The sequence below is a fragment of the Verticillium alfalfae genome, genomic scaffold, assembly GCF_000150825.1.
Source record: "Verticillium alfalfae VaMs.102 supercont1.6 genomic scaffold, whole genome shotgun sequence".
Classification (NCBI taxonomy): domain Eukaryota; kingdom Fungi; phylum Ascomycota; class Sordariomycetes; order Glomerellales; family Plectosphaerellaceae; genus Verticillium; species Verticillium alfalfae.
In genome coordinates, this window is record NW_003315033.1 from 2,075,725 (window position 1) to 2,101,574 (window position 25,850).

Consider the following 25,850-nt stretch of genomic DNA (forward strand, 5'->3'; position numbering starts at 1 on the left):
CTTCTTGACAGGCGGCAGCAGGCTCCTCGTCATCTGGCGGGCGTGCTGGGCCATGAGGGCGTCCATGATGACAATGGCGGCCATGCCCTCGACGATGGGGATGGCGCGGGGCACGACGCAGGGATCGTTCCGCCCCTTGGCGGCGAGGACGCCACCCTCCTCGCCGTCGTAGGTGGCCGTCGTCTGGTCCTGGCCAATGGTGGCGGCGGGCTTGAAGGCGACGCGGAAGTAGATGGGGGCGCCGTTGGAGATGCCCGCCCTGGATACCGCCGCTAAAGTTGGTCTTGGTCGTGAGCTTAGAGCGCGGGATGCCGAGGCGGGCCGTCTCGGCGGCAGCGCGGGCGTCGTCCTCAGGGGCGCGGATAAAGGCGTCGTTGTGCGTCGAGCCGGGGACCTCGCAGCCGGCAAAGCCCGAGCCGATCTCGAAGCCCTTGGTTGCCGGGATGCTGAGCATGGCGTGGGCGAGCAGGGCCTCGAGCTTGTCGAAGCAAGGCTCGCCGAGGCCGGCGGGCGGGTTCTTGATGACGCAGGTGACGGTGCCGCCGATCGAGTCATCACGGTCGCGGAAGCCGGCAATGTAGTCGTTCATGGCCTCGGACGTCTCGGTGTGCGGGCAGCGCACGGGAAGGAACTTGTCGACGGTGGCGCGGTCGATGGTCTGCAGCAGCGAGAGGAAGGCGGGGTTCGTCGAGGGCGAGGGGTGCTCAGGGGTCGGCGGGAAGAGGTGGACGTTGCCGACGCTCGTCGTGAAGGCCGTGATCTCGGTGCCGGTAGGCCTCGCGCAGGTACTTTTCGGCAACGGCGCCAGCGGCGACGCGGGCAATGGTCTCGCGCGCCGAGGAGCGGCGCTCAGAGAAGCCTTGATGCCGTACTTGTGAGGTAGGTCCAGTCGGCGTGCGAGGGACGCGGGAAACGGTCCATCGTCTTGTTGCCGTAATCCTTGGGCCGCTGGTCCTCGTTGGGCACGAGCATGCCAAGCGGTGTGCCCAGGGTGTAGCCAAACTCGGTGCCGGACTGGATGGTGACGCGGTCCTTCTCATTGCGGGGTGTTGTGATGGCAGACTGGCCGGGACGGCGACGTGTAAGCTGGGGCTGAATGTCGGACTCGTCGAGGGCGAGACCAGGGGGCACACCATCGACGATGACGCCGACGGATTTGCCGTGGGACTCGCCGTAGCTGGGAAATCATTGTCAGCTCTTGTGTTTGGCGGAGGCGGAAGTGGCTATGTAAAATATGTCCAGTCTGTCAATTGACTCACGTGGTGACCTTGAAGTAGGTTCCGAACGTCGACATGATGACTCTGATGTCTGCTGGTGTGTGGTGAGGGAGATGAAGAGAAAGGATAGGGGAGAAGAAGAAGAAGAAGAAACGGAGGTAGAGGTTCCAGGTGTCGTGACTCAACGAAGATTCAGCAATGGCAACAGCAACTGAGCAGGGGGGTGCGCTTTCCTTTGGGGGTGCCGCCGAGCCGATCGCGGCGGGGGAGGGGTCCGCCCCTGTACAGCGGTGGGCCCGGTAGTTGTGTTCTGATACACGATTCGTGGGTCTGTGCTTAAACGCATACACGCATCGGGTCGATGTCCAGGGGTCCAACCTTCACGGACATCCCATCATCATTCTCGCGATCTGGGTCGACTTTTCTCATCGTGTCGGAACACCAGCACAGTTCCCTCGCCAATGTCTGTCAATAGACCGTCACACCTCATACATCCTGCAATCGACGAAGCTGACAGCCGCCCAGATCCCCCGATCATCATGAGACGCCACAACACACCATGACAATGCTCTCCTCAACACCAGCCTTCACCATGAGGCTCATCTCCCGTCGGCCCCTGAGAGCACGGTCTCTCTTCCACTCATCCAGGCCATTCTCCGCCTCGCCGTCTCCCAGGCGACCCTCGCCCCTCGCCTCTGCCGCAACCGCCAGAACCCAAGTCTACATCTCCCGCTCGTCGGACCCCCTCCTCAACCTGTCCATAGAGCACCACCTCCTCCAGACGACCCCCTCCGAGTCCACCGTGCTCTTCCTGTACACGAATCGCCCCAGCGTCGTCATAGGCCGCAACCAGAACCCCTGGCTCGAGCTCAACCTGCCCCTGCTGCACGCCTACGTCCCCCGCCCCGCAACCCAAGGCCGAGGAGACGACGGCAAGGACGGTCACACCGCCGGTGTCACCCTCGTGAGACGACGCTCCGGCGGCGGCAGCGTCTTCCATGATGCCGGCAACGTCAACTTTAGTGTCATCTGCCCGCCTGCCGCCTTCGACCGCGACCGCCACGCCGAGATGGTCGTGCGCGCCCTCCGTGGTCTCGGCGTTCCCGGCGCCCGCGTCAACTGCCGCCACGACATTGTCGTAGACGTCGGCGCCGACGCTGACGCTGGCAAGGCTGGTGTCAGGGCACCGCCGCAGGCCTCGTCGGCCCCGGCGCCCGAGACCTGCGCCGCCAACAAGGGGCCCGAGGACGGCAAGGCGACGTTCAAGGTGTCTGGGTCGGCGTACAAACTAACGAGGTTGCGGTCGCTGCATCACGGCACGTGTCTGCTGTCGTCGCCGAACCTCGGTTCCATCGGGCAGATGCTGCGGTCGCCCGCCGAGCCCTTCATCAAGGGCCGCGGCGTCGAGAGTGTGCGCTCGCCGGTGCGCAACGTCGGCGTCGGCAACGAGGAGTTTGAGGGCGCCGTTGTCCGCGAGTTTGGCGCCATGTATGGTGCCTTTGACGTCATTGCTGAGGTGGATGAGGACGCCGCTGAGTTGGAGAGCGTGCGAAAGGGCATGAAGGAGCTGCAGGTGAGCTTTGGCACCACCCGCCAGGGCTGCAACGTGTGAACCCCCGTCCCTCGTAGACTGCTAATCGTCCCGTCGCAACATTAGTCGAGAGACTGGCTCTACGGACAGACGCCACTCTTTTCCTTCTCGACTCGGCCTACGGAGGACGACCCGAGGCCGAGGCCAACGCTGCCTGACGATGTGAGTAGCTACTTTCCCTCGCATGACCCTTGCGAGAAAGACCGCCGTTCTCTCAAACACGGCTGACAGCGACAGTTCAACCTGAGCTTCGAGGCTCGCCAGGGCGTGCTACAGAGCTTCGTCCTCGGCAGCACGTCGCCTGCGGGCGAAAAGTGGTCAGTCGCATCGCTTACCGATGCCAAAATACACGACGTCAACGACTGGGTGGAGCGCCTTCGCGGAGGCGGCGTCAACAGCGATCGGGCCTCGGCGATCGGCTCCTGGCTCAACGGCCTTTTAGGCGCCGGTGGCGGTCGGTGAACCTGTTCGCGAGGTGTATGCGTGCGCCGTGACACATACACACATATTCTTGTACTGCTACTTGTATGATATCGCTAGCATGCCCAGTGTTGGAAAGAATCAGGCCATCATCGTGGCAATGACACCGGCACCATGTTCTGAGACAAAGAAAAAGCACGACGCGCAATTTGTTCACATCAGTAGGGTCTGTTACCCGTCACGAGCTTGCATCTGAGGAGCGCCCCAGTTGGATCCATCGATCATCTGCCGCATATAGTCGTAACGGAGCTTGCGAGGCGACCATCATGATATCGTCATCGTTCGCACGCAACATCTTCTCCGTGCCTGAGCCCCCCCCCCCCCCCCCCGGAGGAGGGCCGCCTCATCAGCATATTGTCAATAAAGGGGGATCACGCACTTGGTTGTCAGGAGGTTCTCACAAGCCGCCTCCCCGCGCGATCCGCAAACCTCGGTCAACACCCGTTCCGTATGTATCATTGGACCCTGGCACGCGAGAAAGCTGCAAAGGTAGTGAGACACTCTTGGCTAGTGCCGAAGCGGGGCCCGAGTGGCCACCCAGCCGGGCGAGCAGTTGTGAGTGGTGCACTGCCCGCGGATGTCCCAAGAGAACCGGGATTTTTGTATTAAGGGGGATGGCTCGTTTCTTCTTTGGCAGAACAGGCGACATGGCCAAGTGAATAGAGTCCCTGTACCAAGTGTGTTGCCGCTGCGCTCATGGGTTCAGCCCAGAGTGAGACATGAATGCCCACCACCAACAAGTCGGGGTGCGGCTGCGCCACTACGTGTGCGGCGTCATCGACAGATTACTCCCTCACACATCCTTCGCCGAATGCATCCAAGGCTGGCTGGCTGAAGATTGCTCACGACACCCACCTTGAGAGACCTGGAGCGCAAGATGGAGTGACTGGCTGCCAATATTACGAGCGCGCGGCGTCGCAAGAAGGTGTGGCTGCCGTCTTTTCTCCTTTGCACAAGACCAGTTCTGGCCGTCATGTCTTGCATCTAGGCCTGAAACGGGCGTTGTGAGTATTGCAGGCGGCGGATCCGGTGAGGGTGCGTTCGTATTGGGATCACAAACCTGGCCATCTTACTTCCATCATGACGCCTATGCAGCCCTCGTCTCGTGGAATAAACGTCGAGAGAGTATATCCTTTGTGGTTGAAAATGGCAAATGACGCGCAGCAGCATATTGTCAGCCTCCTAGATCGATGCAAGGCTAATCACCACATCTCGGAGCGCAGGCAGTGGTCGCCAGGATGAGCCTTGGAGGTGAGAACCACTCAGAGGCCGCACGGGTGTCCTGCTTGGCCCATGTTCGCCCTCCACAGGAAGTTGAGAGCAGGGTAGCATCGGACTCGCTGCATCACATCGCCGTTCCTCCTTCGACAGTCGACGCCTTGCCAATCACAAGGCGGACCATGGTCCGACCGGCGTAACCAAATCGGCACCATCCCTCTTTGTTGATGGCTGCAACTTGGGCGAATCGATGTTGGTCGTGGCCCCTCCACATTGTCCCATTTCCCCCTTGCGCGTGTCGATCGCATACACAGGTTGCTTCTTTCTTTCCTGGCATAGCGCACCACCACGCGGAGCCAGGCTACAGGTAGAGACGGGACGTCCTTCGATTCGATGTATTGCATGCATGGTAGCTGTGCAAGCCGATCGAGCCACCGCAGTGTTTTCTTTTCTATTCTTCTTGTTCGTTGGGCTGCGGCCGTACAATTCAAGGCTGGCATGCCGACGCATAACTGGTGCGTTACCAGTCAACTCGTGTGCCACATCCTTCCAGCTCAGCCAGGGCGGTGTGGCATACCAAGAGCGCGCTACAAAAGCAAAACAGACTCAGGCTGAGGGCCATGGCTTACAAATGACCTGCTGAAGCATCGCTCACCGGCTTCAACGAGGGCGCGCAATGGGCCAAGGACCCGTCAGCCACCAACAATCCAGTGGTGACGGTTAGAAACGTGATAAGCACATGCCGACAAATGTGAAGAAAGTCTAAAAGAGTGACGAGACAAGTCCACGGAGGTTGTACCCGCCGGAATGTGAGCAGTCACATCGCGGTGGTGCAGCAGAGCCCGTCTAAGGCAATATCACGCGGGGCTGGCTTGCGACGAGGTTCTGATCCCTGTCATCCCCTATTCCTCATGTAGTCCTTTCTTTGAGAAGAAGACCAAGTACATGGACTTGGCGAACTGAGGGACAGGAAGTTCTTCGTCTAGCTCTTTCTTCCCCGATTTAGCTCTCGTTTCCCCGTGGAGGGCTCTCCTATGACAGCTGAGCTACATTCGCCGAAACGCATGGCGGGCGGGCGGTTACTAGCTCCCGTTCAAGTTGTGAATACCATCGGTATGAAGACAGAGGCGACCGAACTGCTGGAATGTGACGCGAGTGGGATTTGTGAATTGGCTAAACTTCGCACACACATTGGGCGGGAAAGATAGACTTCCCCACGAAACCAGAGCGCAAATGTTGCACCCTAATCACCGGGCACAAGAGAAGCCGACGATCTTGGATAGGAGCCATTAAGGCGCGTGGATTGATGCAAATCGAAGCCATTCCACATGTCTTGTCGCGGCGAGCTCAAGAAACTGTGTGGGGGAAAAGGCGAAGAACACAGCAACCTTCATTCTTTGCCGTACCGTGCCATGTTGTGCCATGTCACGACAAGTGCGTTTTGCACAGGGCGGTCATTCCCTCTTTGGGACGAAATGCGAAGCCATCGTGAGTCTGCGGAAGAGGGGGCCAACTCACGATAGTGGCCCCTGCTGCTTTTGTGATCCACGACCGGGCCAGACCCGGCCATGGCGCACAGGCAGGATATGACAGGTCTAGACTGTCACGTCCCCTTCGCCTTTGACAGTGCAAACGAAGAACATCGTGAGCTCGCCCCGGCAGCTGTTCTCGCAAGCATCGCTGGTGCGTACCGCCCGCGGCGATTCCGGTGCTGCCACGCATGTCTGATGTTGTTAGTCTTTGATATGCAGGCGCTTGCTTCCATACACCATCGGACCATTGCTTGCCGATGTAGGGCGCGAGTCCTCTGTCTGCCTCCTGACAAGTCATTCCTGTAGGTCCCCTGTAGCGTTTCAAGAATCCAGTGGTCATTGAAGCATTGCATGTTTTGGCATAGACATCAAGCATGAAGATGAGATGCAACTGGCACTGCAACCATATAGATCATAGCCGACAAGCAGTGGTCTGTGAAAACCCGGCAGTGGACTTTTGTCTCCGCTGGTTGAGAGTCCAGGAAAACGTAAGGGAAATCAAGGGTATAACAGAGGGCACAGACCGGGGTACCTGGTCACGAACCATGGGCCGCGCTGCCGCTATCAGAACGCTAAAACACCTCGGCGTCGATAGGCAAGGGTGCGGCGGCCTTGATCGACACGACGACTCAGGGGGCGGAGGGGGGGGCGGAGGGGGGGGGGTTCAGCACCGTGTGCTTTGTGATCTTGGCCAACCTACGAACTCAGGCAAAAGCGCTCTCTGGGGGTCGATAGACTCGGTACGCTTGACCCTTGTGTTGGTTGGGTGAAGGAAGGTGACTTACGCTCATGGTGGTCGTGTCGTCAATCTCTGTGACGCGCCGGTCTAGCATTAGAGGCGGCAATGGCGTCGGAAACTTGTTCGAAAGTTGCTCTGTCGTTAGTAGTCGTGGCAGGTCATACAAGGTGAAGTACATGGTACTGCCTGCACCTGCTGCATGTTCCTTGCCTTGCCCTGCTCTGTTGCCGGGTGATGGAGGGGCACTTATGGGGCAGACGACGGTAGAGCACGATGCGGACTTGACGATCCCAACCAACCTCCAGGCCAAGGTTCATTGCGAACCTGTTCCCCTGGTCTTGGAGAACATGCGGCCGAATTGTGAAGAAGACGAGGTGGCAGTGGCAGGAGCAGCAGCATGCAGCAACACGGAGACACATAAACATGATTAGGCACACACTGCCCGAGGTTGTGACGAGAGGATGGTCCATACGACGATGCAGGTCGATCCTGGGCTTCAGAGTGGATAGGCAGGCATCGGCAGACGGGCAAAGGGGCCGATCAACCTGCTTTGGTCGCTGCAGGCTTCAGCTATCATGCCGAGATTAGTGTCGCAAGAGCTTTTAACCTCAGATGGAATCACAATGCTGTTTTGCCAGAAGGGTGTGGACGGCTGACCTGCAGACGACCTGATCAAGAGAAAAACGCGTGAAAAAGAGGCCGCATCGTCGTGACATGATCTGACCTCGCTCGATCGAATTGGGGGTGCGGCGCCCCTATCTCGGGCTCTCTCTCCCTGCTGCTCGGGCTAATAGGTGCTGCAGGACAAAGCCTGGCTTGGGCTACTGGGAATCGGATAGGTTGGGCGTGGCACCCAGGGTGCGGATGGGTTGGCGTCCATATGGTCCAATGAGGGGAGGCTGTGTTCCCGCCGCACGCGATGCAGAAGCAGCTTGGTAACCTAGGACGACGATGTCCATTGAACGTTATTTCTGGCCATGGGCTTGTACTCGCAGGGCAGCTCGGCAAAGGCAGTGAGCATGGACAAGTATAGGCGAGCTCAGCAGTACGGCGCTGGCGAACGGGATGTAAGGAGGAGTTCGGCTTGGTACGACGACACGGGTGACTGGTGACGGGGGACGGGCGATGGGCGACGGAAGGCGAGCGAGCAGGTGCTTTTGCCCAAAGGAAGCTTGGCTGCTGTTTGTCAATTGATGGGATCGACAGGACCTTAGTTTTGCTTTGTTTTGCTTTGTTGGGCATGACTGTTAAAGAGCCATGTTGGGGGTTTTTTTTCGGTTGCTGCTGGTGGCGGCCGATGCTGCCGATGTCGGGCGCTGGTCTCGTCTGTCTTTTGCTCGCTATTCTGCTCGCTAAACGAATGCACGCTCGCCAAGCCAGGTTTCCAACAAGAATCAAGCCAAGGCCTGATCGACAGATTGATATCAGGACCCGAGCCTTGTTCGTTGACGCCTGGCATGATGATTGATGAGGTGACACACGCGACAAGGGGGGGGTTTCCAACCTGGCCGCGGAGATGGCGGGAGTTTAAAGATCGCGAAGACTTGATGGTCCAAGGGTTGGTTAGTGGTGGACTGACAATACTGGACACTCGAGTCTCACCAGAAATGTCACGGCGAGACGAGACGACGGCGGGCGGAGGAGCGTGAGGCTTGACCTAACGCGGAAAAGCAGCGTCAGAAAGAGGAAAGCAGCGATGTCCGGCTGAGGAGACCCGTAGATTGTGGCAGTCACAACCCCCTCAGCCAATGAAAGAGGAGAGACACATGGTCCTGGCACGATAAGGCCTCAAGGGGCCCCTGCCTGTACTGTAGGTACATGGACCGAGTGTCCACCCAGTCAGCGCCTCCCTGGTCTCTCTCTGCAGGAGCGACCCAGACGGGCTCCGCCTGTGAGCCCACCACTACGTCAACCACATTGAGTGAAGCTGCTCAGTGTACACTTGGCATTGGGCGATGCCAAGGCCACTGGCTCACGGCAGGACCAGTGTGGTTAGAACAGCGCACTGTCCTTCAACTGGCCCCAGAGATTATGAGCAGTCACATTCTGGGGAATACCATGCGCAGTTGCAGGCGCAAGGTGCAGGCAGGACGACCGAGCGCGCCTCCTCCCCCCCCCGTCCACTCCAGGTCGCTCGAGGTAGGTGTCGCATCCTCCCGCTCATAGCGCGATGTGATGCCCCTCCAATGCAACCTCAGATGATGTAAGATGAGTCGTTGCCAGTGGCAATGGCAAGCTTGGTAGAAGGGGTGCGACGAGAGTTGGGATGCGGAGGCAGGAGAAGACGAAGACAGAAGAGGAGGAAGAAGAAGATGACGAGACGTTGGTAGGTACAGAGACATGTGGCATGGATGACTGAGATTGTATCCTCCTTCTTCGCCTCTTGCCTCTTGCCTCTTCCGCTGTTCTGCCTGCTTCTCTGCGAATGGCGTTTGGCGCACAGGACTTTGTCTCTCATATCCAACCTACCTATCTACTTATCTACCTGTCTAACTCACTGCGTCCTGGTACCTCCGCATCCACAGGAGAAGGCCCATATAGTGCGGATGAAGACTACGGGAGTGCTCAACACGGCCTACTTTGATTCACTCCTCCTCAAAGTCTCCAGCCTCCATACCGCACCCACTCCACCACCAAGGAGCAGCCGCAGCTACCCAGAGGCTACTGATGCATGTACTGCATTAGCACGGTGCCAGACTCCATTCGTGCCTGTGCCAGCCCGATACGTACCGGCTTGGTCCCCACCCGTCTTTGCCCGCTAGGCCGCAGCGTGCACCTGCAGAGTGCAGCGCTGCCAGCCCACCCGCCCACCAGCCCACCAAGCCCAGCCCAGCCCACCTTCTGGTTCAGCATTTGTCTTTCCTGAGCCTGGCCAGCCTGGCTAACCTGACCCTCCTTCTCTCTCTCGCTCTCTCTCTCACACACTTAGAAGCACCTACCCCACTGCACCTCCCTCGTCGTCCTTCAACACTTTGACTCGACCTGCCCCAGCACTCAGCACTTCGCAGCTCCTCCGGTGACACCAATCTGCGGAACCCAATTTTCTCCCATCTACAAACCACCATCGTCGCTCTCACGCGAGTGTCCCTCTCTACCACGACTCTTCAACCCTCCCCTTCGCTTCGCCCCTCTTCCTTTTTTTCTTTCTCCGACAAAAAACTTGGACTTCGACTCGATTCCAGTACGGCTCGCGACCATGGCTGCCTGAACAAACCGCCCGACTGCCGCCTTTCGCTTCTCCGGCCGCCGCGCGCGCCGCCCTTTGCCGTGCTTCCCCGCGTCACAACCATACATGATGTCGAATCGTCACTCACTCCTCTACACTCTCCAGTCCAACACTGCATCATGGAATCGAATTCCTCTCAGCAGCAGCAGCAGCCGCCGCCGCCCCACCAGCCTCAACCCTCCCGCCACCTTCATCTCGCCCACCTTCACGCCCTGATCCCCCCTCCTTCCACATCTCCAACGCCCCCTCTGCGAACGGCAGCGAGCACCCCCATGAGTTCGCCAGGCCTCTTCAGCCCCTCGAATCCTCGCCCGAGGCACAACTACCCTGGTCATGCCGCCTCCGACTCGAACACTCCCGTTCAAGAGGTTTCCAGTCCTTACCTCCATCCGCTTCAGCACCACAAAGTTAGAGAGTACGTGTAGATGGACACTCAGCCGCCGAAATCTTCTCTTTTTCGTCTCGACCTTGCATTGTTGCTAACACACGTCGCAGGACGCACAAGGCCCTGATCGATTCAGACAGCATCACAGGCCGGAAACTCATCAACCAGTATGAGGTCATCGAAGAAATCGGCCGAGGCATGCACGGCAAGGTCAAGCTAGCCAGGAACCTCGAGACGGGCGACAATGTGGCCATCAAGATCATTCCCCGCTACTCCAAGCGCCGACGCCTGGGCAAGGTTGCTGCCATGTCCCCCCAGGACAAGACGATGCGAGAGATTGCCATTCTGAAGAAGATGCGCCATCCAAACGTCGTTTCCCTCCTCGAAATCATTGACGACCCCGAGCTGAAGAAGATTTACCTCATCCTCGAACACGTCGAGCTCGGCGAGGTTGTCTGGCGCAAGAAGGGCCTGCCACACATTTGCATGCATGAACGCCGCCGAATCGAGCGTGAGATGCGCGGTGAAGCCCCGACTCCTGAGGAGGAACAATATGACCTCTTCCTTGAGAGGCGTCAGGCCATCAAGGACCTCAAGAGGGCCAAGATGTCGCAGGCGAACGCAGGCCCGCACGACTACTGGAGCATCGAACACGGTATTGCCGATGACGGCAGCAACGCCTCTCAGTCCCGCGTCCCGTCCAATGACGATCTTGCCCTCTTCGATAGACTGCCCGGCGATGTATCTCTTCCCAGCTCGCTACGTGCTTCTCGCGCCACATCCCGCGCCCCTTCCAGGACGCAGTCTGTCAAGTCGATGAACCAACCTCCCCCGGACCTGTCGGCCTCACCCGACGGCAGCGATATGGAGACCCCCGGCCCCCTCCATTCGAGCAACCAAGGCTCCTCTGCGGCCCTGGACGGCACCATGTATGGGGCCTACATCGAGGAGCGGGCTTTCCGTGGCCGCTCCCCCAGCATGGCGGATTCCATCATCTCCCACATGTCGTCCATCGACTGGAACCCCCGCACCCACGACCCCTTCGCTGACGACTTTTCTTACGTTCCTTGCTTCACTCTCGAGCAAGCAAGGTCTGTATTCCGAGACACCGTACTTGGCTTAGAGTACCTGCACTACCAGGGTGTTGTGCATAGAGACATTAAGCCGGCCAATCTGTTGTGGACAAAGGATCACCGTGTCAAGATTTCCGACTTTGGTGTCTCGTACTTTGGCCGCCCCATTCGAGATGGTGAGCCTGACGACGAGGCCGTGTCCGAGTCGGAGGCCCAAGACTTTGATGACGATCTTGAACTGGCCAAGACCGTGGGCACACCTGCCTTCTTCGCGCCCGAGCTCTGTTACACAGACGCGGACCGCGTTGAGCAGCCGAGGATCTCTGAACAGATTGATATCTGGTCCCTTGGCGTCACCTTGTACTGCCTTGTTTTCGCACGCATCCCCTTCCAAGCAGAAGATGAGTGGGCCATGTTCAAGAAGATTGCTACCGAGGACGTCTTCATCCCTCGCCAGCGCCTGCGGCCTGTAGACCCGTCTACCAGCCCCGACGAGAACTCGTTATACAAGCGCCAGAATAAGAAACCCTATCGGGACGACAACGAGCTTGTTTACGAAGAGATTGACAATCTACTCTACGACCTCTTGAGGCTCATGTTCACCAAGAGCCCAGACAAGCGCGTCAGGCTGCGTGACATTAAGCGCCATCCTTGGGTTGTCCAGGGAATATCGAACCCGATTGCCTGGATCGATGAAACAGACCCGGCACGCCCATCACAGGGTCGGAGGGTGCAAGTTGACGCCAAAGAAACCGCGCATGCCGTCGTCCCAATCACCTTCCTCGAGCGGGCCCGCTCGGTCGTCAAGAAGGCCGTCGGCAAGGTCATGCATCCCCTGGTCAGCGAGCGCGGTGATAGCAGATCACGCAAACGGGCAACCAGCAGTGTGGCTAGCTCTGCCGGTGAAAGCAACGTTGCCCATGCTGCCGTGCCCATCACCAACCCGCGGGATCTGCGGCGGAAAAGTCTCAAGAGCGATGACTACTTCGCCGGTATCTACTCTGCTACGCCAGATCACCCTCTGTCGCAAAGTGTAGATGACAGTCCCTCTGACTCGGCGTACGATCCTCTTGCCACTGCCATCGCGCAGCCTTCGCAGAGCGCATCGTCAAGTCAGAAGGGAAGGAGCGTTCGGGATGCTAGCAACGAAGAATGGCCCGCTTCGTATGACTCGAAGAAGAGTGGTGCTTCAGTCTACAGGCCAGCGAACAAGCAACTCCACACCAGCATCGGCAACAGCTTCCTGGCTTTGACAGCTGCCTTGGCCGGTCCTCAGACTGTCCCTTCATCGCCCGCGGCTGCCATGTACGAACCTAAGAAACAGCGCTACGTTGATCAACATGGCCTGGACGATGCCTCTCGGTCTCACTCGGTCGATCGCAGCCTCTTTGCAAGCGCTGACAAGCGAGCTGCACCTCAGGTCGGGATCAGCAATGCAATGGCACCCGGCACTGTCCACCGGACACCGAGTCGACCCCGACCTGTACGCTCGGTCGATCTGGGCAAAGCCGTGAGGGAGAACAACCCATCACTCGCATCGCCATTATTCTTTTCATCACAAGCCATTACTGGATATCAGCATGGTCAACCTCACTCTGATTCGAATATACTCGACGGTCGAAAGGGTCCCGCCTTGTTCGATGAACGACCAGCAACGGCACACCGCACGGATCGCCCACAGGACGTGCCTGACGCACAGACGCCGCCGCCTCGGTCATACAACACCTCGACACCCGAATCTTTTGCCAGGGCTAAGGAGGGTCTCATCAAAAAGCAGGTGGACGAATACCAGCGTAACCTGACTGATCAATTGTTGGACGCCAGAGAGACGCCCGTCTTTGATCCCGCCGACATTCCTTGTCCGCCATCGCCCGATGACGAGAACCCCCCGCCAGTGTCCAGGGGTAGCACCATGGAAACGTGCAAGTCGTCGAGATCTACGTCAATGGCTGGTCTGACGACACCGCTCACCAGTCCTAGCGAAGTTGCCAGCCCCATGTCGTCGAGCGCATGCCCATCAAAGGAGCAGATGCTTGTCTTCCACTCAGACCCGTCATTGCCCGCTCTTCTGAGCGGTGCGAGCTCTGTGTCGGCTGATCAAGAGTCTGAACCTGTTGACTCGAAAGCCCTGAGCGGTCGCCCCGACATTTTAGAGACGACCGATTCTCTGACGCCGCCTGCTTTCGCCAAGGAACCTGTTGCCGGGTTCCCTATTGAACACCTTGAGCAACAGTCTTTCGATAGTGGTGTCATCGCGGTTCAGCTTGATGTGCCGAGCCCGCTTCGGAGCTTTGCCTCAACGCCGGAGATGCGACCTGCCGACGATGATGACGATGATAGCGACAGTGATGGCATTTTCATGTTCAACGCGAAAAAGAAGAAGGCCCCCACTACCAGCATCAGCAAACCTCATTTTGAACCACGCCGGAGGGATACAAACGCTAGTATAGCCAGCACCGAGACAGCCAAAAGATACGCCGTCAATGACACGTCATCTCAACCCGAGTGAACGCACAAACCAACCGAGCATTTTCAAACCACACCGAACCTCCCCACATTTCTCTACCTATTCTCTACTATCAACCAACATGCCAAACAAGCCGGCATGGAAACGCCTCTGTTTGCGCCACCATTGCGTTCAGACGCGGAGAGGGCATCTGCATTTTGGTAGACGGCCGTCTCACTTGACCTCATCGCATCAGACAGCATGCAATCATATTGCAACCGCAGGCACCTCGAGAGAAGAGCCGCGGAGATTTCTAATCAAGGAGGAGGCAGACTGTTTGAAAACATGTAGAACTGGCGCGGACATTTTCCTTTTCAAGCCGTGCTTCGTTCACGCCCTGCCAAAGGGCACCACCAGATTGGGAAGGTCATTTTGCCTCAAGAAATCTGTTTGGATCACCGGACCCCTCTTCCAAGAAGGGCCAACGGGACAGCAACGCAGGACGGAGCCTGCGAGAGAACCAACCACTCATCTCTCTACTTTCCTCTTCTTCTTTTTTCTTCTTCTTTCTTCTATTTTATTCCTCGGGCGTCTCCTTCATTGCGACAGATTGTCAGTGGGAGCGGACGGTGCAACGGATGGGGATGGGCAATTTGTGACGATTATACGCAGGATGATGGAATGAAGCCGGGCCGGGCCCCAGGCGCCCCTGATGGGGTTGCGTACATGCTGCCTTGGGGAGCTGGGCAACGGCTGGACGGAGAGGGATGGACTTACATGACTTGAGAGGAACGGGATGCCGAGCAGGGCGGAGAGGGCAGGTTGTTTGTTGTGCGGTTATCTTGCATTGCATATATCCCATCTTTGGCGGCCCAAGGGGGCTGCCAACTGTAATGAAGGAGGGAAACTCTCAGCGGGGTCTACGATACCAGATGGATGAGCGGGATGGGATTGGGATGTGACGGATTTGCGAGACTGGCGTCTCTGATTAGCGTAGTCGTATCAACATCAATAGAGTGGATCGACGATCCCTTACCCACGAAGATTGTTCCTTTGATGCCTGTGACAGATGAAACTTCTAGGCGCACTCGTTTGGATGCTGCCATGTGAAGAGACAGATTGGACGGTCAGGGATGGTGGGGCACATTGGTGGAATCATCAGTTAATTACTACGCTACATGTGTGCCGTGTGCTGCCCGAGCGTGGCCGTCAGCAGACAAATCTACAAAGAAATAGAAAATGACAGGGTCCCATGATTTAGAAAAGAGGAGGGGGCCCAAATGTTGTCGTATTTCTTCTTGTCCATCTCGCGCGCACGCCGGCCTGTTGCAATTGTGGTATCCTCGCGAGTCGTCATCATGCCAAACAATCCGTGCCATCCATAACGTCATATCCCGTTGAGCCTTATAGCTCCTGCTTGTCCTGCTCGCCATGCTGCTCCTCCTGGCGCTGCTGCCCGGCGGTATCGTCGGCAGAGCCAGTCTCGGCTTCGGTGTCGACCTCGGGCTCGGACGCTAGGCTAGACGCATCGACCTCTTCGGGTACGAGTCGCGGTTCTGCATCGTCCTCGCCGTCGACGACAGACGCCGCTGGCGCGTCGCCGGACGAGCCGCTTCCTGAAGCGTCGTTGTGCTCGAGTTGGACCTGCTCTTCCTCTGGTGCAGGCTGCGCAGCTTCGGTGGGCACCGTCGAGGGAGACGGTGCTTCCTCTGTGACAAAGGCCTTGACGGTCTCGGTCTCTGTGACCGTCTCGACGACACGGACGACTTCGCGGGAGGTGACAGTTTCGTCGACCGGAGCGCCAGCCTCAGGCCTGACGTCGGCGGCGGTGGCTGCGCTGGGCGTCTGGCAGGGATCCTGTGCCGTGTTCGGCTCGATCACGGCGGATGAGGATGTGTCGGCTGGTTCCACGACAGGTTGAACAGCAGGTTCCACGACTGGCTGGATTGCCGGTGCTGCGGCCACTGTCTTGATCTCGACGACCTCGGGCATGCCAGCATCGTTGTGAGGTATTTTGCTCTCCCAATCGTACATGCGCATGTCATCGCGGACAGGCGGCTTGACAGCCAAGAAGAGGACGAGCAAGGTCAAGAGCACGAGAGCCACATTCTTCCGATCCTGCAGCATCACGCGTGCGGCCTCGAGAAGGAGCTCGGGGAGAGAAGCGTTCTGAAGGGGCGGTGGAGCGGCCTCACGCCTTGCTTCACGTCGGGCACGGGCTTCTTCTGACGGCGAGACGGGGGTAGGGCCCGGGATATAGCTGTCCGGAGTCGGTTCGGTTGACCCTGTGTGAGACATGGTTGGCTGAGGGGTGTCGCCGTAGATTTCCCGCATACGGGCTTCGTCGCGGAAACGACGCTCTTCGAGTTGGTCGTGACGGGAGACGGTATCCGAGGAGAGCGGTGTTGGCTCAGCAGGGCTGATGGCCGGGAGGGGTGATGCCATGGCCAGAGCTGGCAGGGCAGCATGCTCAGTGTAGCCACTCTCCATCATGGAGCTCTCGATGAGGGCAGCCTCGGCGGCCTCGGCTTCAGCGGCCTCGTCAGCCTCGCGCTCGGCGGCTTCGGCAGCCTCTCGTTGCTCGATGGCAAGTCTTTCCAGCTCGTCCAGCACGCTACCCTCGATGATGGGCTCTATCTCAACGTCGACACGCTCCATCTCCTTCCAGCAGGCGTCCCAGGCACCCGCCTTCATGAGACCGTTGCTGGCGTACACCTTGACGCGGAAGATCTTGCCGGGGCCCAGGGGCTCAAACTTGATCTCGTGATGGCAGGTGGTGCACCAGTGCGTCTGCCCGTGCAGGCTCTTCCTCGGGAGTGAACTGCTCTGGCGAGAGCGGAGCTCCGGCTCGTCCTCCTCCTCGCTGTCGAGATCTTCGGTGAGGGTTGCCTCGTTGGAAGGCCCGAGATAATGTCCGCACTCGAGGATTCGGGCACGGCGGCGAAGGGGCAAGTCGAGGGCGTCCAGCAGACGCTCCTCGAGGACTTCAAAGTCGTTCTGAGGGTGGGGTAGAAGGACGCCGCGGTCGCAGACGGTGTCGTCGAGGCGGTCGTGCAGGCGGCGCCAGTAGTCACGCAAGGTTTTGGCCTCGGGAGAGAGAACGTCCGACGGTGCTGCCTCGAGGACATCGGCCCAGGGCCAACGTAGCGGCAACAGTGTGGCGTGCAGGAGCACGAGCGGGGGCGTCGTCTTGCGGGGGCTTCAGGCGGGAAGGCGTGGTGCGGCCCTTGGGTGAATACTGGGCCGACATGGAGGGGCTGCCGAGGCGGGGAGATGGTGGGCATGTGTGGGCGTTTCGAGGATCGAGGGGAGCCACCAAAGACCGAGGGAGCAGGCGAGGACATTTGGAGGGCGCGGACGTCTGAGGTGGAGTGGAAAGCTGGGCGTGGGGTGCTTCGAAGTGTAGGTTGGAATTCTCGTGGGTCGTAATGGGAGAAGTCCGAGATACGGGAGTGCTCGGTGCGCGTCTCGTCTTCGTCGTCGACGTGTTGGCTCCTCTTGAGGAGCTTCATGCCATTGTGCAGAGATCCTTCGAAGGAGCCGAGCGAGCTCCGGGCGCTGCGGTCGCTGAACACTTCCGAGTCGGCCTCGTGGTGTGAAGAGCTGTCGCCAGCGCGGTCGTCGTGCGAATCACTGTCGTGGCGGCTGGCCTGTGATTCCGAGACGAAGGATCCGCGCGAGTTGCGAAAGTCGCGCGAGTTGCGAGAGTCTCGGCGGTCGCCGTCCGTCTCGGTGACGTAGCTGACCTCGGTCCCCTCCACCGTGTCATTGTCATTGACGTGGGAGCTCAGCACAGAGTGTTCCTCCTCCGTCTCGCCATGGCGGTTGCGCTCGATCTGATGGACGACTGCTTGGGCGGCAGCGTGGATGAGGGCGTCGGTTCGACCCGAGACGCGGCGGTCGTCGTGGTCTGCGAAGTCTGCCGTGTCGATGGACGGGTCGTGGGCTGACATGTCGAGGCTGTCGTCCTGTGACTGATGGGGCAAACTGGCTACGAGACCAGCCTTCTCGTACTGATGGCTCGTACCATCGGTTGCTGGCGTTGCGGGTTCGGCCCTGTAGCTGTCGTCCTGGGAGGCTGGTGTGTGATCTTCCATGGGCGTGCTCAGGCAGGATGGGTCGACATGAATGTCAAAGTCAAAATCGCTAAAGCCAGCTCGAGGCATTGAGCCGTTGGAGTAGGTGGTGGAGGGGCGGACAGGGTGGTGTTTGTTGTCCGGGCGGTTGTCTGCAGCAACAGCAACGGCAGCGGCAACGGCAACAGCAAAGGCAAAAAGCAACGAGTCAGAGAGCTGGTCTCGAGGGGTTGTAGATCCAAGTCGGTGTATCTGTACAGCGAACGAGCTGTGTCGGACGGCGACGGCGGGATGAGGGAACGTCTGACGGCAATGCTGAGGAGTGTGTGCCGCAAGGGCAAGGTCTGATGTCTTGTCGAGAGCGGTGAGGTACAGGTACGCGTGCAGGTACCAGCAGCGCAGGTGGTTGGGCAGAGGTGCAGGTGCAGGTGCAGGTGCAGGTGCAGGCGGGCAGGCGGGCAGGCGCATCCCGCCGCTGTGTTTACTCTGGTTGCCCCGCCAATCGACCCAGTCCCCGCCTATCATCATCTGCCAGCGCATGGCGCCATCATCAACGGCCAAATTGGGGTTCTCTGAAAAGACCGCTTCTTGAACTCTGATTTCTCCGTGAACATGACGCCGATGGACGTCGTCGGAACAGACTATGTCTTGATACCACTAGGATCGCGATTTGCATGCCAACACATACTCGAAGTGAGCGTCTGTCTGCTGTGGATCGGGGCCGACGAATGTGGGCCCCGATCCTTTATCTTATCGCTCTCATTCACATGCATGAGGCCCTGCCTATGTAGAATGTAGGTAGGTAGGTACTTACCTTACCTTAGGTACCTTATTAGGTAAGGTACCTTGGGCCAGTACCTAGATACCGGTGTATCGATGCTCAACGCCATACCTTGGAGCATCCGAGCAGCCCCGGAGTTACAAGAGACACTGCGACCTACCAAATCCCCGAAGCCGAGACGACGTCAGACGGTTTTGGCGTGCCTCTGGGGCCTCTGGGGCCTCTGGGGCCTCTGGGGCCTCTGGGGCCTCTATTCCTCTCCCGTACATACGATGAAGCCTGAGGATTCGCATCCTAGCGCTGGACACGATGGCTCAAGAGACTAGCATGGCGGCCACCGCTGCAGCTCGGAACAGAAAGCAAAATACTCATCGCAACTAGCATGTCTCATGAGAAGTGTAGAATATAAAATAACAGAGAAAAATATGTCGAGCATGGTATTTCATTCGACAAGACACCCCAGGACACAGCTGAACATTCTATCCTTCGTTCGAAGCATCACTCCCCGGCATGGCAGCTGCTCTGAACCTCTCGAAGCCCGACCGCACCATCCATCTCGGCGTCATTCTGCTCAACAGGCAAGTCGAAACTCTCCGTTCCCAATGGCTTTCGAGAAGTCGTTGCCCTCTGACGACAAGCCAGCGAGACCGAGATCCTTGATGTTGCTCCCATCGACCTCATCCACGGCGTGAGCAAGCACTTCACCGACCCCATGCCGGACGCCTTCCTGCCTCCCGAGCTCAAAGCCCAGGCCCTCGACATGGAGTTCCACTGGGTCTCCGAGACGAACCGTCCCTGTCGCCTGACCAGTAGCATATCGATGAACCCAACCGTGCGTGTCTCGCAATAACCTGGCCCCTCCAATGTGCCCCCCGCCCGCTGACGCAGTAGCAGGACACCTTCGACACGTGTCCGCCCCTCGACATTGTCCTGATGGGTGCCCATCATCCCAGCTACACGCCCAGCGCCGTGGAGCTCGCGTACATCCGGAAAGCCTACGACGCCAGCGCCGCCTTCCTCACCATCTGCGGCGGCCTCATGGCCCCTCTCCAGGCGGGCATCCTCGACGGCAAGACGGTCACGGCGCCGCGCTTCATGCTCGGGCAACTGCGCGAAACGAACCCGGGCTCGACGTGGCTCGAGAAGCGCTGGGTTCGGGACGGGAAGCTGTGGACGAGCGGCGCCCTGCTGAACGGCGCCGACATGGTGTCTGCGTTTGTGCGCGAGCAGTGGGGCCGTCAGGAGGGGAGCCTTGCGGGGGTGATGGCAGATATTGGGGCTTGGCCGAACCGTGATGTTGATTATAGAGATGCGTAGAGAGTGGCGGGGCGATGGCTTTCGGTTAAGCTCTCTCGCGGTGCCGGGCTACGACGGAGGAACGACTGGTCCTTGCCTGAGGTCTTGAAACGATGTTCAGCAGCGGTACCGATTGGGTTGTGCCTTCACACGTGTTCCATAAGGCATTTGCATCTAACTAAATGCTCAATACGAGGAGTGATCTTTCTCGACTAATTTCAAGGTCAGAGAAAATGGCCGCTTGGTGTATGTCTGCCCTCACCTGGAGTCAATCTATCCGAGCTGTCCTCTACTAGCCTGTATCGACAATACATACCCGTAATACACGTCAGACAACTGAGAATTATGAAATGGCACCCAATGACCCGCATCAAAGTCCCCTACAGTCCCACGCTAGAGCTTCTTGCCCATAGTATCAAGGCGAACGCTACACATACTGGCCCGTACCATCTCGATTTTCTGCGATAAGAGCGACAAGAACGACAAGATACAAAGTCCGCGGCCGAGGCTCACGGGGCCTCTAAACTAGAGCCTAGGCCTCTCAAGAGGCGAGCCAGATACTCTTGGGGACTAGGCTGTCAGGTTGAGCAATCAACCGGGAAAGGGGCGTCTGAAGACCTTGGACAAGAGGCTTCAGAAGACCCTGGACAAGACGCTTTAGCATCCTCATACGAGTGCCCCGATTTGATGTACCTCATGGCTCCTAGTTGCGTAGGGTGTGAGAGGTCTAATGGGCATGGACAACAGCTTTAGAGAGGACACCTGCGGCGCCGAGCAATGCATTTGATCGAGCATCTTAGCCTGCTTTTGCGGACTCACTGTTCGGTGGTTACTCTCCTCCTTCACTTGAACCCAGGCAAGCCGCCAAGAATAGATCTCATGGTACGAGTCGCAGCATTAGATGCTGAGAGGAACACTAATTTTCTGCTCAGCGTTACACACCTCATCGAAGGAATGCTCATACTTCCAACGCATGCACTCTACATCAGGCAATAGATCGAGTTCATAATTGCGGTTTGAGGCCCAGAGCGAATTTGGCGAGACAATCCAACTCATAGCAAAAAAACCATGTTTGACGATCTTCATGATAGTGTAATATTTTAAACTCTAGTACACGAAGCAAGGCATCTGATATACTGTGCATACACATCTTTACCTTGCCAGCTTAAAGCTACAAAAACAACAAATCAAGGGCCAGCTTTTAATTGATCTTTCCATCATGTCAAAGTGGGATAAAAAATGATCTTCTAACCTTCTACCTGGTTGACAGTGTTGCTATTTCAAATACACCTTGGCAACATTATGATTTTAAAGCATTTGACATAGTAAAAGTGCGCTAAGCATAAGAGTGATGTGCAAGATCGCAATCGTCCACTTCCCCAATCATCACAGGGCAATGCTAAGCAGCAATAGCTTCAGCCTCAACTCCACACCACACCGTCATTCTTTATACAATACAAAAAACGCCAGATTCAGGTCACAATCACAGAAACCAAAGCCCTCACCACACACCACGCACCACACACCACATCAGACATGGCGCAACAACGAAAACTGTACATCCAAATGTCAGGGGCCCCGGGCTCCGGCAAGAGCACGCTCGCCCGGCTGCTCGCCAAGTCGACCGACGCCGTCGTCTTCGACCACGACGTCATCCGCTCGACGATTCTCGCGCACGGGACCGCGTTCGACAGCGCCGCCCAGCTCGCCTACGGCATCGGCTGGGCGCTCGCCGAAGACGCCATGCGGCAGGCGCGCAGCGTCGTCATGGACAGCACGTGCAACTACGCGGAGACGCTGGGCCGGGGCCGCGCGCTCGCCGAACAGCACGGGTACGAGTATTGGTATGTCGAGTGCCGGGTCGACGACCTTGCCGTGCTGGACCGGCGCTTGCGCGCGAGGGTGCCGCTGAGGAGCCAGAGGACGGGCATCGACGTCGCGCCTCGCGATGCTGGGGCTATCAAAAACGGGGCCGAAGCCGAGGCGCGCTTCAGGGAGCGCATGGAGAACCCGTGCCGGCCGGACAGCAATGTCATTATCGTTCAGTCTATCGGAGACCTCGAGGACCGGCGGGACGATGTTTTGAAGTGTTTGAATGGACGTTGAACCCGGGGTGCGAAGGGGGGTTCATGGAGACATAGCTCAGACCGGAGATGCGACCGACCAGTCAGGTTGTTCGTACTCAAGTTGGAAACGTAGCAGTATTTTTATCGTTGTCGTCCGTATCATTGCCGTCAGTATTGTTAACCTTGTGTTTCTGTAAGTATAAAAAAGACGCTTGACACTCGTATCAGACACAGCTGCCAGCTCAGCTACACTTGCGCAGCAATCAGCCAGCGACCGCTGGGACAATTTGGAGCGCAAGCCGTCTCCGCGATTGATCGTCTTTGCCCCGACCACGAGACTCAGACAATGTCTCGGGTGGCCTGCAGATGATATAGCACGTGGAGTCTGCCCCTCAGAAGACGCCGATCCGGCTCGCAGCCGTCGCAGCTGAACACAGGTACATGCTGCGACATGGCGAGCGATCAATTGACAGCAGGTAGCACCACCGGGCACGCGGATGGGCAAAGAAACTGGTGATCCCCCAAGGAGTCTCATGCCGCACTACTCGCGAGCGCAACTCGGACGAGCGACCACACCTACAGCAGAGCACTTGGTGACGGTATCCGGGCAGCAGGACGAGGTTGCGCAGCATGATGCACCGAGTTCCCGAGCAACCCTTCTGCGCAAAGAGGCCATCTCCGCAAAGTCGGGAGGGGGAGCGAGAGCTGCATGAACACCTCGAGATCGGCAGCGTGGAACCCCCCCCCCCTCCCCGCCATCAATACCAATTCCCCCCAACAAGGAGGGGGAGACGCATGGCCATCTCGCAAGCGACGCTCGATTGATTGAATCGGCGCTTCAAATTGCGCACCATGCCGTCGATTGGGACTATCCTGTGCCTGGCTGTCGGGCTATCGCCATGCAGAGACCGACGGGACAAGAGAGAAAGAACAAATCAAAAGTCGACGCAAACCAGATCCCTCCCCCCGCAAACTCGCTAATGCTGCGAAGGCACGGAAGGAGATCCTTTTTGGAAAGGATCGCGTTGCTTGGGATGGGATGGGGGCCTCCGCAGTCTTCACACGCCCACGGCTCACGAGTTACCATTTATGACCTGCGCAGAGGTAGGCCCGGCCGTCGGTAAGTGTGTCCCGGGGAAGGGGGAGCCAATTCTGGGTAAATTGGAGTTGCACCCAGCCAGCACTGCCCACATGTGTGGTCCAGGGGAGAGAGGGTGGGGGGGGGGGGGCGACGGGAACAAGCCTTGTTGATTGACACGGGAGAAGGGGGGAGAGATGGGACGTGTGAGTGTCTTGTCCCCTGAAGCAGAACCACGCGAGAGGGGGGACGCAGAACAGAACGACGGGCGCGGCTGTGGGTTCGGATGAAATGGCCAATGCTTCCGGAGGGGGTTGCATTGCCTACAGGCGCGGATATGCGGGCGGCTGGGGATGGTCGAGTGATCCAAGTCAGGACAATAGGTCGTGCCGCTCATCGCCTTGACGGGGATCGGGAGAGGAAGACAGGGGTTGGGAACAAAGACGATCTGAGAAAGGGCTGATGGTCAGACGTAAAAGACAAAGGGAACATTGGTCGCTCACGTCGCAAACTGAGGCTGATACGATCATGCCCCTTGTGCCGAACAGACGGAGAGGCCGCGAGGCGTTACGCTGGCGGGTCGCTTCCATGTTGCACAACATGGCCGACGTTGCAGCGGCGATACGAGCTTCTCAGGCTCCAGGAGCTAGCTTTTTTGGCACGGTAGATGACTCGCCAGTGGTAACACATGTACATGTAGGGCGAGACTGGTCGACTCCGGCCAACTCGGAGGAACCCCCGGCCAGCGCCGAACCGCCCGCGCCAACTGAGCGAAGTGAGATTGGATTGAGATGGCATGTTCCGATTGCAACTCTTCTCACACACACTAAGCTTGCTCGCTTCGTCTTCTTCTTGTCTCGATTGCGTGGCCCCCTTTTTGTGTATCAACCAACATCTGAGACTTTCTTGAACACTTTCACAGCTTTCGTCATCGTCATGTCATGAGCATAACACTGTGAGTGACCGCCTCAGCAGAACTCGTTCCAGCAAGCCATGCAAATGCGAAACAATATGTAAAAGAAGGCAACAGGTGGGTGAATTAGTTTTTGTATAATCATTACACCGAATGTGATATCAATAGCGAACGCGGATCCGCCGAGTCCGGCCTGTGAAGCCTTTCGTCGCGCGGAGATGCCAACGTTCGCTAATTCAGGTCATAACTGTTTTTCTTTGCAATCGTAACAATTCTCGAACCACACCCGTTGCCCCCCCGTGTGATCCATCCCCGCCGCAACATCCCACGACAACCCTCCGAGCCAAAGAACCCCCTTTCCGAGGTTTCATATGAACAACGGCCGGAGAGGCGTGGGCTGCAAGGGAGACTTCTCACCCGCTCCGCTCCATCTCGAACACTAGACCGACGGGCGAGCCGTTTACAGGTCCTGCGGCGGTTGTTAGCTTTGCTGGGTCGACATCAAGGGGGAGTCACGATGACGGGATGATGCTCACCTCGCAGTAGTCGACGGTGGTGGTGACGGTGACGGTAGGGGTAGGGGCGGTGGAGACGGCGGCGGTGATACCCCAGCAGTCGCAAGCAGAGGCGTACTTGACGGCGTCGCAAGACGAGGCGTAGGCAGGGACGTTGGTGGGGACGGAGGTGGCCTGGCGGGCCTCAACGACGTTGCGCTTGAGCTTGGCGGCGGGCTCCTCGGTGACGGTGACGGTGACGGTGCTGCGATGTGTGTTAGTGCTCTGTTCGGTTCCTCGAAAGTCTGTCTGCTGCTGAGAGAAAAACGTGATCTAGGGGCTCCCGATGTCCTGTGAAGCCACGTCTGGGCGGTTCCCTATCCCTCTCATGCGACCTTCCCTCTTGATATCCTCCTCTTGCTGGCTCCCGCAGAATTTCGACCGGTGCATCTTCGAGAGAGTAGAAGGAAAAGGCAACTCATAAACATACGTGGGCGAGGGGGTGACGACGGTCAGCTGGAAGCTGGAGCAGTCGGCCTGGCGCGCGGTGAGGGGCAGGAGGCCGGCGCGGGTACCGGTGACCTGACGGTTGCAGTTGTTGCCAGCGCAGGCACGCTGCTCGAGGACCGAGCCGAAGGCAAGGCTAGCGAGGGAGAGGATGACGGCGGCCTTCATTTTGACGGTTGGGTGAAAGTGATGCTGACACGGGGCAGGTCGATCGACTGAGGTCCTAAGGAGGTTGGCTTGAAGATTGATCTGGTAGGAAGTCGGTGATGGAGGGAAGAGAAGGAAAAAGGTGGTGTGGGAGCGGGTTGCGAGCTGCCCATATATAATCCTAATCAACCGGTGCCGTGACAGGGGTGGTCATGGAGAGAGAGCGAGGACCATGGATGGAGGAGACGAGCAGGAGGAGCAGCACACACCCAGGACGAGGCGCACCACCACCTTCCCTCGTGGACCCGTTGGGTGGGCGAGAGACGGCGGCCGGCGGGTCGACGGGTGAACTGGAGGAAGCGGAGAGAGACTGACTGTACACTACGGTAGTAGCGAGCGAGCAAGCAGTCATGAGCAGCCCGAACAGCGATGAGCCCAGCCCATCATCAACCCATGCATGGACATGGGGTTGAAGTCCAGGGGGGGGGGGGGAGTAAGTGGTGGTGGGAAGGGTGGAGGGGAGTCCACCGGACGCGCACTGAGTAGCATCCTGGGCGGGAGCGTACTCTCCACAACGGTACGAAT

General features: G+C 58.3%; 10 protein-coding genes across 10 annotated transcripts; 5 read left to right on the top strand and 5 right to left on the bottom strand.

The window, feature by feature from the left end:
• Positions 1–849: 849 nt before the first annotated feature.
• VDBG_05759 (chorismate synthase) lies at positions 850–1,294 on the bottom strand (the record flags this gene model as incomplete). The annotated part of the gene is made up of 2 exons (XM_003004600.1): positions 850–1,177; positions 1,260–1,294. 2 exons carry the CDS (start codon positions 1,292–1,294, stop codon positions 850–852), a joined length of 363 nt encoding a protein of 120 aa, XP_003004646.1.
• Positions 1,295–1,782: 488 nt separating this feature from the next.
• On the top strand, positions 1,783–3,270 carry VDBG_05760 (lipoyltransferase; the record flags this gene model as incomplete). The annotated part of the gene is made up of 2 exons (XM_003004601.1): positions 1,783–2,790; positions 3,040–3,270. 2 exons carry the CDS (start codon positions 1,783–1,785, stop codon positions 3,268–3,270), a joined length of 1,239 nt encoding a protein of 412 aa, XP_003004647.1.
• A 741-nt stretch (positions 3,271–4,011) lies between these two features.
• Positions 4,012–4,921, top strand: VDBG_05761 (hypothetical protein; the record flags this gene model as incomplete). The annotated part of the gene is made up of 2 exons (XM_003004602.1): positions 4,012–4,539; positions 4,613–4,921. One exon carries the CDS (start codon positions 4,012–4,014, stop codon positions 4,294–4,296), a length of 285 nt encoding a protein of 94 aa, XP_003004648.1.
• Positions 4,922–5,408: 487 nt separating this feature from the next.
• On the bottom strand, positions 5,409–6,955 carry VDBG_05762 (predicted protein; the record flags this gene model as incomplete). The annotated part of the gene is made up of 3 exons (XM_003004603.1): positions 5,409–5,465; positions 6,025–6,435; positions 6,824–6,955. The coding sequence occupies 3 exons, from the start codon at positions 6,953–6,955 to the stop codon at positions 5,409–5,411; spliced, it is 600 nt and encodes a 199-aa protein (XP_003004649.1).
• Positions 6,956–8,971: 2,016 nt separating this feature from the next.
• On the bottom strand, positions 8,972–9,630 carry VDBG_05763 (predicted protein; the record flags this gene model as incomplete). The annotated part of the gene is made up of 2 exons (XM_003004604.1): positions 8,972–9,196; positions 9,508–9,630. The coding sequence occupies 2 exons, from the start codon at positions 9,628–9,630 to the stop codon at positions 8,972–8,974; spliced, it is 348 nt and encodes a 115-aa protein (XP_003004650.1).
• A 492-nt stretch (positions 9,631–10,122) lies between these two features.
• On the top strand, positions 10,123–13,970 carry VDBG_05764 (serine/threonine-protein kinase ssp1; the record flags this gene model as incomplete). The annotated part of the gene is made up of 2 exons (XM_003004605.1): positions 10,123–10,418; positions 10,499–13,970. The coding sequence occupies 2 exons, from the start codon at positions 10,123–10,125 to the stop codon at positions 13,968–13,970; spliced, it is 3,768 nt and encodes a 1,255-aa protein (XP_003004651.1).
• A 1,341-nt stretch (positions 13,971–15,311) lies between these two features.
• VDBG_05765 (conserved hypothetical protein) lies at positions 15,312–18,523 on the bottom strand (the record flags this gene model as incomplete). Its single annotated transcript, XM_003004606.1, has 2 exons — positions 15,312–17,096; positions 17,147–18,523. The coding sequence occupies 2 exons, from the start codon at positions 18,521–18,523 to the stop codon at positions 15,312–15,314; spliced, it is 3,162 nt and encodes a 1,053-aa protein (XP_003004652.1).
• A 953-nt stretch (positions 18,524–19,476) lies between these two features.
• Positions 19,477–20,081, top strand: VDBG_05766 (DJ-1/PfpI family protein; the record flags this gene model as incomplete). The annotated part of the gene is made up of 2 exons (XM_003004607.1): positions 19,477–19,596; positions 19,659–20,081. 2 exons carry the CDS (start codon positions 19,477–19,479, stop codon positions 20,079–20,081), a joined length of 543 nt encoding a protein of 180 aa, XP_003004653.1.
• A 1,515-nt stretch (positions 20,082–21,596) lies between these two features.
• On the top strand, positions 21,597–22,166 carry VDBG_05767 (ATP-binding protein; the record flags this gene model as incomplete). Its single annotated transcript, XM_003004608.1, has 1 exon — positions 21,597–22,166. One exon carries the CDS (start codon positions 21,597–21,599, stop codon positions 22,164–22,166), a length of 570 nt encoding a protein of 189 aa, XP_003004654.1.
• Positions 22,167–24,219: 2,053 nt separating this feature from the next.
• VDBG_05768 (conserved hypothetical protein) lies at positions 24,220–25,383 on the bottom strand (the record flags this gene model as incomplete). The annotated part of the gene is made up of 3 exons (XM_003004609.1): positions 24,220–24,586; positions 24,654–24,876; positions 25,102–25,383. The coding sequence occupies 3 exons, from the start codon at positions 25,284–25,286 to the stop codon at positions 24,578–24,580; spliced, it is 417 nt and encodes a 138-aa protein (XP_003004655.1).
• Between the last annotated feature and the right edge of the window lie 467 nt (positions 25,384–25,850).